This window comes from Balaenoptera borealis, assembly GCF_965194805.1.
Source record: "Balaenoptera borealis genome assembly, chromosome: 2".
Classification (NCBI taxonomy): Eukaryota; Metazoa; Chordata; class Mammalia; order Artiodactyla; family Balaenopteridae; genus Balaenoptera; species Balaenoptera borealis.
The window spans coordinates 184,759,447-184,771,453 of record NC_138867.1 but is presented as its reverse complement, the minus strand read 5'-3'; the positions used below and the strand labels follow the sequence as shown (position 1 = coordinate 184,771,453).

Genomic DNA, 12,007 nt, shown 5'->3' with positions numbered 1-12,007 from the left:
GTCTGTCACGAACCTACCTGAAAGACAAGGTGTGAGTGCCAAATGCACGCGCACGTGTCCACACGTGTGTATAGGGGTTCGACGGAGGATTAGTGGAAACACGAGTGAGGTTAGCCTGATGCCGTCAGGCAGCCCCCAAGGTGTGAGGTTAACATTGCTATTTTTTTATGCTGCTGTTGCTGAGCTGAGGTGTCACCTGACACCGGGCGCCCAGAAGCATCAGTAACCCTGCTGCTTCTTCTGGCTCATGGGAGCTCTGAACAGACTATGCCTCGTGAACAGAGGGCCCACAGGCCTTGTCTCATCGGAGGGAGCGAGGGGAGCTTCGGGAAAGTGCAGTCACCCCACTTCTGGGAACAAGGGTGAATCCCAGGGAGATAGAGCCTGAGGGTCCTCTAAGGGCCCCTGCAGAAATCCCCAGGGGAAGCTGTGGCATCTCACTGCGCGCGCGCGCGTGTGTGTGTGTGTGTGTGTGTGTGTGTGTGTGTGTGGAGGGGGGGAGAAGCTGGGGAGAAGGCCGAGGGGGGTTGGCCTGAAGGCTGTTACTGGTAAGAAGAATGCGTGAAACAAGAAAACGTTAACACCAGACAAGCATCAGACTCTAGCTTATAGTCTTCTATACTTCTTTTTCCTACAGCTTGATGGACTTTCCTTTTTTTCTTTTTTGGCCACACCAGGCAGCTCGCGGAATCTCAGTTCCCCGACCAGGTATCAAACCCGTGCCTCCTGCATCGGAAGCGGGGAGTCCTAACCATTGGACCACCAGGGCAGTCCCTGGTGGACTTTCCTATGCTTTGTTTCCTACAGTTTGGTGGGAGCAAAAAGAAAGTAATCTCAGGCTGAAGAGCAAAGGAGGGAGACGCCTGGGGCTTCGGCCCAGTCAGGAAGGGCCTGGGACCCACAGCAGCTGGCAGAGCTAGAGCAGCAGGGCCTCTGGCCTAGCTGTGCTCTGGCTCTCCTGGCCTGCCTCCCGCCCCGCCCCCACGGAGCCTGGGTGGGACCAGCTTGGGGGCCGGACAAGGACGGGGGCCGAAGTGCTCTGCGCCCCGAGACCTCCGGCCCCGCCGCCCGCGGTGTCGCAGCAAATACCACCCCGACCCTGTGGTTACGGGTCCGGCCGGCTGGAGCCAGGAGGCCGAGCCAGACGGCCAGGGGCGGGTAACAGCGGTCCCTGTGGGCGAGCCTGAGCCGCCAGGCCCTCCCTGCCGGGACTTCCTCCCGCGCTTCCGCCCCCTCCAGCGCCGGCCAGGACCAAAGCCTCCCGGCCCCCCGGGCTCGGCCCCGCCCCTCCCGGCCCCCTGCGCTCGGCCCCGCCCCCTCGTCGCGGCCGCCAGGATACCACGCCGTTGAAGGCCTCGCCGCACCACTCCAGGATCTGCCGGATGCGCGTGCGGTGCTGCCCGCCTGCCTGGCTCTCCCCGATCAGGGCGGAGTAGGTGGCGAAGAGGACGCCCTCTGAGGTAGTGTTGTCGCCGTACTTGATCTGGGGAGAGGGCCGGGCATCGGTGCGCGCCGGGGCATAGCCACGCCCGTGCTCCCGTGCTCCGGGACCCCCACCCCTACCCCTACCAGGCGAGGGGCTGCGGGCCACCCACCTTGCTCAGCGCGTGCACCGCGATGCCAGGGGCGGCGATGTCCCGCAGGTCGCGCTCCGCGTCGTACTTGAGATCGTTGGAGACGCTGAACCTGGGGGTGCGGGCCAGCAGGCTTCAGGAACCCCCTGCCCACCTGCCGGCCCGCCCCACGCCCAGGGAGGGACAGCTCACCACAAGGCCTTCTTTCTGCCCCGCAGGTAGTTCTCCAGGATGATGCCGGCCACCGTGCGGCCCTTGCCCACACCCGCGCCATCGCCGATAAGGAAGCCCGCGCGCTGCCCGCCGGGCAGGAGGACCTCGTGTTGCTGCGGGGGTGGGGGAGGAGACGGGGGTCAGCGTGCGGCAGGCTCAGGGTGGGCACTGAGACCCCCCCCACACCGGACGCAGACCTGCTGGGAGACCCTGGGATCACCTGGCAGGCGTAGGTGATGGCCTCTAGCTGCAGGGCGGAAAGGGCCCCGCTGTCGGAGGAGGCCAGGGCGAGGGTGTAGGTGATGTCTGGCGGCGGAACGCTGGACAGCGTGCTGGTCTCCACCACGCGGTCCGGGTGCTGCTTCCCAAGCTTGGCTAGAGGGGCGTGGTGAGGGGGGCGAGGCAGGTCGGGGTGTGGTCTGGACAGGGTCGGGGGCGTGGCCCATAGGTGCAGAGCGGGAAGGCGGCTGACCTCTCCACTGCCCCCTCCGCCTATCTCCGGTTTTGTGCCGAGTGAGAAGCACAACCCCGATTACAGAACCGCCGCTCCAGAGCCCTCCCACAGCTCCCACACCTGCCTTGGCGGTTTAAGGGACCCTGGGACCATCAGGGATCCCGGAGATGGTCGCCCCTGGCCGGAGGACACAGACCCCGTGAGGCTGTGCAGCCCGGTGGCCGCTGCTGGGGGTCTTCTCCCACAGGACACTCACACTTGGACGGCACGTAGTCGGCGTAGGTCTCCGCGTGGCCCAGCTCCTCCGCCTCATCCTCCTCGGCGTCATCATCCTCCTCGGGCTGACTCTGAGACTGAGGGCAAGGTGCTGTCACGCTGGGGACGGTACTGTCCCCTGCACCACGCCAGCCTCCCCACCAAGGGCAGGAGCCTGGCCCACCAGCCAGCCCAGTGACTCGGAGTGATAGGGAGAGGTCCCCCCTCCCAGCATGGTGCCTCCCTGGGACCTCAGTTTCCCCATCTGTATAACGGGCAGACCATACCTCTAAGCCGGCCCAGGGCCCGCATACAGCAGGTGCCTGAGTGAGTGGCCCTCCCTGGTCCCCAGGAGGGGTGGGCAGGGGTAGGGAAGGGGCCTGGCTCACCTGGTAGCTGACGAGAAGTGGGGTGCTGGAGAGAGAGGACACAGGGTCCTCAAGGCCTGTAAACGGCCCGCTGGGCAGGAACAGCTGGAGGGGAGAGGCAGGGAGAGTAGGCATGAGCCTGCAGGCCACAGGTGAGGAGGAAGTGCCTCTATGGGCCCCCGGCCTCCAGAGGGGCTCGCCTTGCGGTCCTCAAGTCCCTCAGCTGGCCACCGGCCTCCTTCCTGCTGCCTGCCCACCTAGATCTGGTAGATACATAAGTACTAGGGATACATAAGGTACTAGATAAATAGGTACTAGGAATGCAACGTACAACATGATAAATAGAATTTGCACTGCTGTACGTTATATATGAAAGTTCTTAAAGTAAACCCTAGGGGTTCTCGGTACAAGGAAAAAAATATGGTTTTTACTTCTTTAATTTTCTTTTCTTTTTTTTTGGGCACACTGTGTGGCTTGTGGGATCTTAGTTCCCTGACCAGGGACTGAATTCACGCCCTCAGCAGTGAAAGTGCCGAGTCCTAACCACTGGACCGCCAGGGAATTCCCTCTATTTCTTTAATTTTGTATCTACATGAGACTATGGATGTTCACCGACTTATTGTCGTCATCGTTTCATGATGTATGCAAGTCAAATCATCATTCTGTATGTACACTTTAAACTTACTGCTGTATGTCAATCACATCTCAATAAAACTGGAAGGAAAAAAAACAAAGTTTTTTTGAAACGAAAATAAAATGGAAGTGAGGTACAGGGAGGTCTGAAACCTACTCTCAATTCCCTCTCCCTTTTTTTTTTTGAATTAATGAAAACAAACAAACAGCCGCAGACGCAGGTTCCTGGAAGGCTGACTCAGGTTCCCGCAGGCAGGGCTGGCCGCAGCAGCAGTGGGCGTGGCGTTTCAGCTGCCCGCCTGGACCTCAGGTTCCCCGGGAGGCTGGGAGCCGGTAGGAGGGCCCTGGCGAGGCGAGGACGGGCCTGGGTCGCCTGCCGCACCTACTCTGGGCACTTCGTATCCCCCTGCCAGCCCCAGACTGGGCCCAGACCCTTCCCGCGGGCCCGGGGGTTTCATGGGCACTGAACCCGTCAGGGCAGCTAGGCGTATGCCCACCGGTGTCCACTAGTGTGTGCCGGGCTCGCCGGAGCCCCTGCATCCTCTGGCCTACATGGGAGACACGAGGGCACCCTCCTCCGTGTCTGTTCGGCCGAGGATGGGGCACACTGACCTTGTCGTGGGCGGAGGGGCCAGTGCTCACGTCCCAGATGGTGGGCACCTGGCTGAGGCTGTCGGCGGGCAGGAAGTCAGGTGTGTCTGCGATGTCCGAGAGGGAGTCCACGGACGAGGAGAAGATGGAGGCATTAGAGAGGTCATCGAGGTACGAGGAGTCCTGCAAGACAGGCCGGGTGAGGGCAGCTGTGAGGCCCAGCCACGCGGTGGACGCTGCTCAGCCACAGAAAGGGGTGACGCACTGACGTGCGCTACCACGTGGACGGACCCTGAGGACACGACGCCCAGTGAGAGAAGCCAGATGCAGAAGGACACACACAGAAGGTGTGTGATTCCATTCATGGGAAACGTCCAGAACAGGCAAATCCAAAGGGACAGAGAGGGGGTTCCTGGTTGTCAGGGACTGGGGAGGGCGTGGGGTGACTGCTGATGGGGACAGGGCTTCTTTTTGGGGCCATGAGAATGTTCTGGAACTAAACAGAGGTGATGGTTGCCCGACTCTGCGAATGCACTGGAAACACTGAATTATGCACTTCAAATGGGTCAGTTTTACAATATGTGAATCATATCAATAAAGCTGTTTGAAAAAAAAAAAAAAAAAAAAAAGGAAAAAGGCAAGTGGAGGTGAGAGAAACCAGACCCCACAGGCTCTGCGCTGGACCCTACTCAGGGGACACCGGGAGAAGGTGACGGACACCCCGTGCCTGCCCTGGCCCATTGCCGTGGAGGAGGTGACACCGGTGTAGGGATGCCAGGACGCACGGACCGCCACAGCTTCAGGAGACATCTGCTGCTGTGGAGGTTACAGTTTCTAAACCTAAATTTAAAGGGAAATGGGGGACTTCCCTGGTGGTCCAGTGGTAAAAAATCCACCTTCCAACGCAGGGGATGGGGATTCGATCCCTGGGTGGGGAACTGAGATCCCACATGCTGCGCGGGGCAACTAAGCCCGCACGCCACAACTACTGAGCTTGTGCGCCTTAACTAGAGAGGCTGCGTGCTGCAAACTACAGAGCCCACGCGCCCTGGAGCCTGCACGCCACAACTAGAGAGAGAAAACCAGCACATCACAACTAGAGAGAAGGCTGCGTGCCGCAACGAAGACCCCGCGTGCCGCAACTAAGACCCGACGCAGCCGAAATAAATAAATAAAAATAAATAAACAAAGGGAATCGGGTGCAGCGCCGGGGGTTCCCGTACCGGCCTCCCTCCCTCCCAGTCCTGGTCGCAGGCATGGAGCTCCCGAGTGTGCCTGGCCTGTGCTGGACGTGGGGACATGCAGAGCCAGCCCCTTGGAGCTTCTGGACCGGGGTCCCCTGCGGTGCCCCGCTGGGTCACGGTGCCCATGCCGCCTGCCACCTGGGGAGGGCAGTGCAGCACAGCCCCCCGTGCCCAGAGCTGGGGAAGGTGCAGGCCCCCCACCTCCCTGAGCCCCTCCAGGCTCAGATGTGGGGCAGCCCTCAGCCGACCCCCCCAGGGAGGGACCCCCCCACCCCCGCCTGCCTGCCATGGGTGGAGCCAGGTGGGCTGTGGCCACAGCGGGCCCATCAGCGGGAGCATTTCCCGAGCAGGGCAGGGGCCAAGGAGGAGGGAGAGCGGCCCTCTGGGAGCCCCCGGCCCCGTGTACTGTTCACACATCTCAGCCCATCAGGGCTGTTGGAAGGCCGCGGCCGGGCGGGCTGGGACAGAGGGTGTGGTGTCCCATTAACCAGTGAGAGAAGGCCAGGAGGGTGGGAAGGGCTGACCGGTGGGGGTCTCGGGCCCCAGGGGCTCAGATCAGTGGACTCTGGGGAGGAAGGGTGGGCCTGGGCCTAGGGTCCACCCGATGTGCCCAGCTCAGGCCTGGAGGCCACAGCTGAGCTGGCTTCTGGGGGTGGAGGGCAGGTCTCCGCAATCCCAGGTCACCGAGAACGGGCCCCTGATCTCAGCCAGTGCCCAGTCCTGCCCCACGGCCCCTCAAGGGCCATGTTTCTGGGGCTCCCCTCCTACTGATCTGCATGGGAATCAGCCCCCCATGCCCTGGGGTGCGGGACCTCCAGGCAACATTGTCCAGCTTCCCCAGGACCCCGTGCTCAGATGCTGGTGCGTGCACAACCCCCAACAAGCAGGCTTGAGACCACTGTGCGAAAAGGACAGCGGGCCTGGCAGGAAGGGGTGGGGCCCGCTCAGCTGGTATAAGGCTGGGGGCCCCCTGTGGACGCCTCCCACTGCCCAGGGTGCCCTGGCTCCGGCGGTTTGTAAGGAGGGCACTCTGCCCGCCAGGCCCCTCCTGGCCCCTGCCCCCTGGCCACGTGCAGTCTGGTCCCACGGAAGGGGGGCAGACCCCAACCTCCCCCCACCGCCTGCGGCTGCAGGACCTGGCGACCTGGGCAAGTCCAGGCGAGGAGATGGGGGCGTGGCAGACGGTGTCTAGCAGGACCGGCTCAGGCCCGGGCAGCGGCCTGGGAAGAAGCAGAGGGGAATGCCAACCCCAGAGCAGGGAACAGGTGCTCCATGATGCTCCTTGGGGCACCCTGCACCCCCATGCGAGAGCCTGGCGACTCAACAGGCCAGAGCATCCATCTCGGGGGACGCTGAGGCGGCGGCAGTGGGTCTGGCTCTGCTGACCCCGAGGCCTGCTCCCTACCCCACCCCTGGTCAGCTGGGGTCAGAGGTGGCACATCCCGAGCCTGGTGGACAATGCCAGGGAAGGGTGGGCTGCAGAAGCTGGCCGCCCGGACCCCATGAAGTGACATGGGGTAGTGACCCCCAGAGACTCCAAAGGCTGGCTGGGGTGGGGTCCGGGTACAGGCGGCGACAGCTGTCTTTGCTAAAATCCCTCTGGGACCAGCGTGGCCCTCCCAGCGAGCTCTGCCGAGCCTGGTCAGGGTGACGATGACCCTGGGCCCTGGAGCCCTGAGAGGTGGGCCTGCTTCCCAAAGGTGAAACAGTCACCGGGCAGTGGGCAGGGAGCCGGGCGGGACCTCGGGGGCCAGCCCCGAAGATGGCAGAGGCAGGGGCTGAAAGGGGCGCTCGGGGGCCACCCTGTGTGAGGGCTGAGCACGGAGACCCTTCCCAGGAGGACAGCGCGCAGGTGAAGAAGCCCCCCGTGGAGGAGCCAGGAGGTCAGGTCAAGGTCGGCAGCAGGGATCCTTGGGGTGATGGCTGGGAAGGGCACCTCCCCTCCGAGGTCTCCCCTGGGGAACCCATGGCCCCAGTGAGACCACGAGAAAACACCGGACAAACCCAGACTGGGGACGTCCTGCAGGAGTCCCAGCCCAGGCTCCCCATGACTGCCCAGGGCCCCAGCCCACCCCAGGAGAGCGGGCGACACCGGCACAGTCTGGGGCCCCTGGTGCCACAGTGGTCCTGGGGCAGAGGCGATGTGGGGAAGCGTGGACTCTGGCTGAGGATGACGTATGAACACGGGCCCATCAGCTGGGACGTGGGCGGCGCCGAGGGGCTGGTCGTGGGCACACGGGGACCCTCTGAACTGATTCACAGCCTCTCTATAAATCTAAAACTGCCCTAAAAAATATAATTTATTAAGAAAGTGGGTGCTCTCTCCCCAGTCTGTGGACACCGTCTCCACCAGATGCCCTGATGGGCAGCCGGCATTGTCTGGGGGCCCCTGGATCCCTTGGGGCAAAGGGAGGTGGGCCTCACTTGGGTCCCCAGGGGGTGGGGGTGGGGCTCCCGAGGTCCCTCCCCCTCCCCACCGTGGATGGCGGGTCGCTGGATGGGAGTGAGAGTGGACCCCCCGGTGGGCTGCCTGCCAGTGTTGGGACCTGACTCCCAGCAGCCACAGGAGACCTCCAAGATGACCCAAACCCAGAATCACCTTCCTTGGGTCCCCAGGACCCGGTCAGGGCAGGGCTGTAGCTCCCAGGCCCTCACCAGAGCCCCCAACCCGGCAGCCTGTGTCCACCCCTCCCCGGGCTCACCTCCCGACCTGCGTCCCCACCTGGAACTCCTCCGGGATCCCAGGCCCCCCCCCGCCCTTCCCACTGCAGGCCCCAGTGCGGGGGAGCTGGCTGGTTACCCCGACAGTTCTGAGGGGCCAGGAGGGCACAGGGTCGCCCACTGTGCTTACTGCCTCTCAGCATGTCGGGGACCCTGGACCAGTGAGGAGCTGCCCACGCAGTGACCCCCCCACCTCATCTCTGCCACCGCCCAGCAGGCTGGGACAGGATGGCCCCCAGACTGGACCTGGCTCTGGGTCTGCTCAGCACCCCCTCCCAGCCAGGAAAGCGACCCCAGAAACACTCTTCGGACACAGGTCCTCTCACTGGCCCTGGGCAGGGGCCCTGAGGAGGGACGGAGAGACAGAGGGACGGAGAGACAGAGAGACAGAGAGACGGAGGGACGGGGACCGATCCTACCTGCCCAATCAGAGCCCGTCTCAAACCATGCCCCGCCCCGGCCCACAGAGCCACTGCCACCATCCCAGGACACGGAGCGCCCACAAAACTCCAGGTGGGACGGCTCCAGCCCCCTGCAGCCCCCTGCCCTCCCTGGCTGTCCCCACAGTCCACGTGGCTCTGCTCGGAAAACTCCAGCAGGGTCACCCTCGCTGCCAAAAAAAAAGCCAGACGGAGCAGGCTGGAGGAGCCCTCCCCCCGCCCCCAGCCCGGCTGTTCCTGGCGGTTCCCACGGGCCCTCCCAGCCCGGCCCCCCTCGCCAGGCAGGAGCCCAGGGTTACCTTGCCGAGGGCTGCAAACTGCAGCCAGAAGCGCAGCTGGGACATGGTGGCCGCTGGGTCCCGAGAAAGCGGTGGGAGCAGCTGCCTCATGACCGCGGGTGGCTCAGCCCGCCGGCCCTCAGCCCTCAGCCCGCCCGGCCGCATTTGCATGTTGGTTTAGTCACCGCCTGCGCCTACTTCCCCTAAGGCCGGCTGACTTTCAGGAAATGATGCCTGCCTGGTAAGTCAGGACGATTACTGGCAAAGCGCGGAGAATTACTGAACGGGGCGGAATCTACCACAGAGGGCTGTCAACAACGCCTGCCGGCTGCCACTGGCTCGCCCCCTGCCTGCCCCGGGCGCTCTCCTGGCCCCGGCCTCAGTTTCCCCCAGAGCACTGTCCCCCCAAAGCACGTGCCCAGCTGGGCCTAGCAGGGACCACGGCTGCCCCTGGGATGCCCACAGCAGAGACTCGAGGTTCAGAGGTCCCCGCATCGCAGGGAGGAAACCTAGGCTGGCTGCCCACTCCGTGCCCCCCACGCCCTCCCTGGCCTGCCCTCAGCTCCTCAGACTGGACCTTCACTGTCCCAGAGCCCGCCTCCAGTGCCTCACAGGGCCCGCCCCAGGGCCTTTGCCCGTGCTGTGGCCCCACCTGGAGGGCCGCCCCCATGGGGCCCCGGGCCCCACCCTGCTCCTCCTCCTCCAGCCTTGGCGAGCGTTCTGGCTGTCCCCGAAAACGCTGCTCTTCCCTGTTGCGTCAGCCCCTGCAACCCGCAGCCCAGAACAGAGGGCAGGACGCAGACAGGGCCAGCGGCAGGGGGCACAAAGCCCTGAGGCCCGGTGCCCATCCTGTTTGTTTCTTTCGATCACCCCCCCATCCCAGGACGGTTCTGTGAGGATCCGCGGCCGAGAGGAGCGAGTGGGCCCATGGGACTCCCTGCAGCTGCCCAGCACCCCAGAGCTCTGACTGGGGAGGGTCCCTGGGGTCAGGGAGACCTTGGCCCAATGCGGCAGCCCTCACCTGTCTCCAGCCCACAGCCAGCAGGGGGGCGGGGGGGAAACATGGACGGCGGCCACTGCCACAGGTGAGGAATGTGTACAAATGTCAACAAGGGGAGGAAGGACACGCAAACTGTCAGGCAACGGGGAAACGCAACCCGAAACCAGCAGGACACACTTCACACCCGCCCGGACAGCTGGACCCACAAAGCCAGCAGGGACCAGTGTGGGGAGAAGGTGGAAAAATCGGAACCCCTACACGGCCGGTGGGGGCGTGAAATGGGGCAGCGTCCTCGGAAAACAGTCACAGTCACCCCACGACCCTGATTCCACTGCCAGGCACCCACCAGGGGCAACGGAGACACACGTTCACAGCAGCCAAAGGTGGACACAACCTAAGTGTCCAGCAGCGGATGACGGATAAACACGACATGGTCCCTCCACACACAGGAACATCACTCAGCCACGTAAAGGGGTGAAGCCTCGACGCTCACTACAATGTGGATGGACCCCGAGAACACGATGCTCAGTGAGAGAAGCCAGACGCAGAAGGACACACAGGGTGTGATTCCATTGATGGGAAACGTCCAGGACAGGCAGATCCACAGACAGAGACAGAGAGTGGGTTCCTGGTTGTCAGGGCCTGGGAAGGAGGTGAGGGAGTGACTGCTGATGGAGATGGGGCTTCCTTTTGGGGTGATGGGACGTTCCGGAATTACATAAAGGTGGTGGTTGTAAAACTCTGTGAACACATTTTAGAAGGATGAATTTTAAGGTGTGTGAATTTTGTCTCAATTTTAAAAAGAATTACTAGGAAACGGACATGAAAAGAAGACCCACAAAGGACAAGCACAAACTTTTTGTGATTAGATTTCAGCTGCAGGATACTGGTCAGGTTGCCAGCAGTTTCTAAACTCGGACTCTCTGCCCCCTGTATCTCATCACCAGATGGCTGGTCGGCCCCGTCGGGCCAGCGCGTCCGATCCGTGGGGCTGCCCGGCCGGCGGGATGTTCGCTGGTCCCTAGGCTGCCCCCTGGCTGGCCACAGAGGGGCGGGCGTGGCCCATGTCGGGACCTCCTTTGGAAATGGGGTCGCTGCAGATGTAGTCAACGAAGATGTGGTCGCACTGGAGCAGGGCGGGCCCTAAGCCGACGGCCGGTGCCCTTACAAGAGGGAGGTCTGGACACAGACAGAGAGGAGAAGACCACGTGGTGACCGAGGAAGAGGTGGGGTGACACACCCGCGCCTGGGGCCCCAGGAGCTGTGAGAAGCAGGATGGACCCTCCCCTGGAGCCTGCGGAGGGAGTGCGGACCCCAGGGCGGGGGGGGCTTGGCCGTGGCCCCGCGTGACCCAAGGGCTTCCCGTGGGAAGCAGCCCTGTACCGCGCCCTGCCAGCGCCAGAAATTGCCAGGAGCCTGCTGGCGGGGTAGGCCAAGCCTCCGACCCTGTGGAAATCCGTTCGCGGAGCAGTGGACGTCGCCGACCCCTCTCTGTGTGGGGAGCTGCCCATAGTTTGCAAAGCACTTTTCTGAGCTGTGACCTCATCCTGCTTCCCAGAAGCCTGGGCTGGCAGACGGAAAGTGTCCTTATCGGGTGGATGCGGGGCCCACCTGAGATACCTGGAGGGACCCTCAGGGCGCACGCCTGCCCTGCTGACTGCGACTGCGTGAGGGGGTCTCAGCCCACCGGAAAGAGCCCTCCCCCTCCCCGGGGCCCGGCCAAGATGTGAGGGTCCAGGGGGCCTTGGGAGGAGGGCAGCACCTGACCCCGGGGGCTGCAGCGGGGCTCGGCCCTGGGGGGCAGTGAAGGAGGGCGGGGCGGCCACCCCTGCAGACAGGACCCCAGAGAAACCAGGGTGGGGAGAACCCAGAGGAGGGCCTGGAGGGGGAGGGGCAGCAAGAGCTGGAAGCACAAGGCCCCGGGGGGCATTTGGAAGGCTGGGCACCCCCCCAACCCCGACTCCAACAAGGCCCCAAACAGCCCTCCCAGCGAGAGTCAGCCACACCTGCAACACACGCTCACACTGAAGTCTACACGCACGTCCACACCAGCATGATTTATGGCAGTCGAGAGGCGGAAACGACCCAAGTGTCCATCGATGGACAAACACATACACACACGTGTCCCCCCACACACGGGGACGTCCCTCAGCCACGCAAACGGGTGAAGCCCCGACACTCGCTGCAACGTGGACGGACCCTGAGAACACGATGCTCAGTGAGAGAAGCCAGACGC

The 12,007-nt window shown here is 63.5% G+C and overlaps 1 protein-coding gene across 7 annotated transcripts in view; it reads right to left on the bottom strand.

Moving 5' to 3' along the window:
- The window catches only part of SBNO2 (strawberry notch homolog 2), a 47,451-nt gene that overhangs the window by 9,913 nt on the left and 25,531 nt on the right, over positions 1–12,007 (bottom strand). For 5 of the 7 annotated variants that reach the window (XM_082381852.1, XM_082381851.1, XM_082381854.1 and 2 more), the window contains 7 exons: positions 4,110–4,271; positions 2,886–2,969; positions 2,498–2,594; positions 2,008–2,162; positions 1,767–1,900; positions 1,596–1,686; positions 1,340–1,483 (listed from right to left, as the gene is read on the bottom strand). In XM_082381852.1, coding sequence (XP_082237978.1) covers positions 1,340–1,483; positions 1,596–1,686; positions 1,767–1,900; positions 2,008–2,162; positions 2,498–2,594; positions 2,886–2,969; positions 4,110–4,271 — 867 coding nt within the window. Of the gene's footprint in view, positions 1–1,339; positions 1,484–1,595; positions 1,687–1,766; positions 1,901–2,007; positions 2,163–2,497; positions 2,595–2,885; positions 2,970–4,109; positions 4,272–8,792; positions 9,033–12,007 lie in introns of those variants that run through there. The other 2 variants (XM_082381856.1, XM_082381857.1) reach the window with 2 other exon arrangements.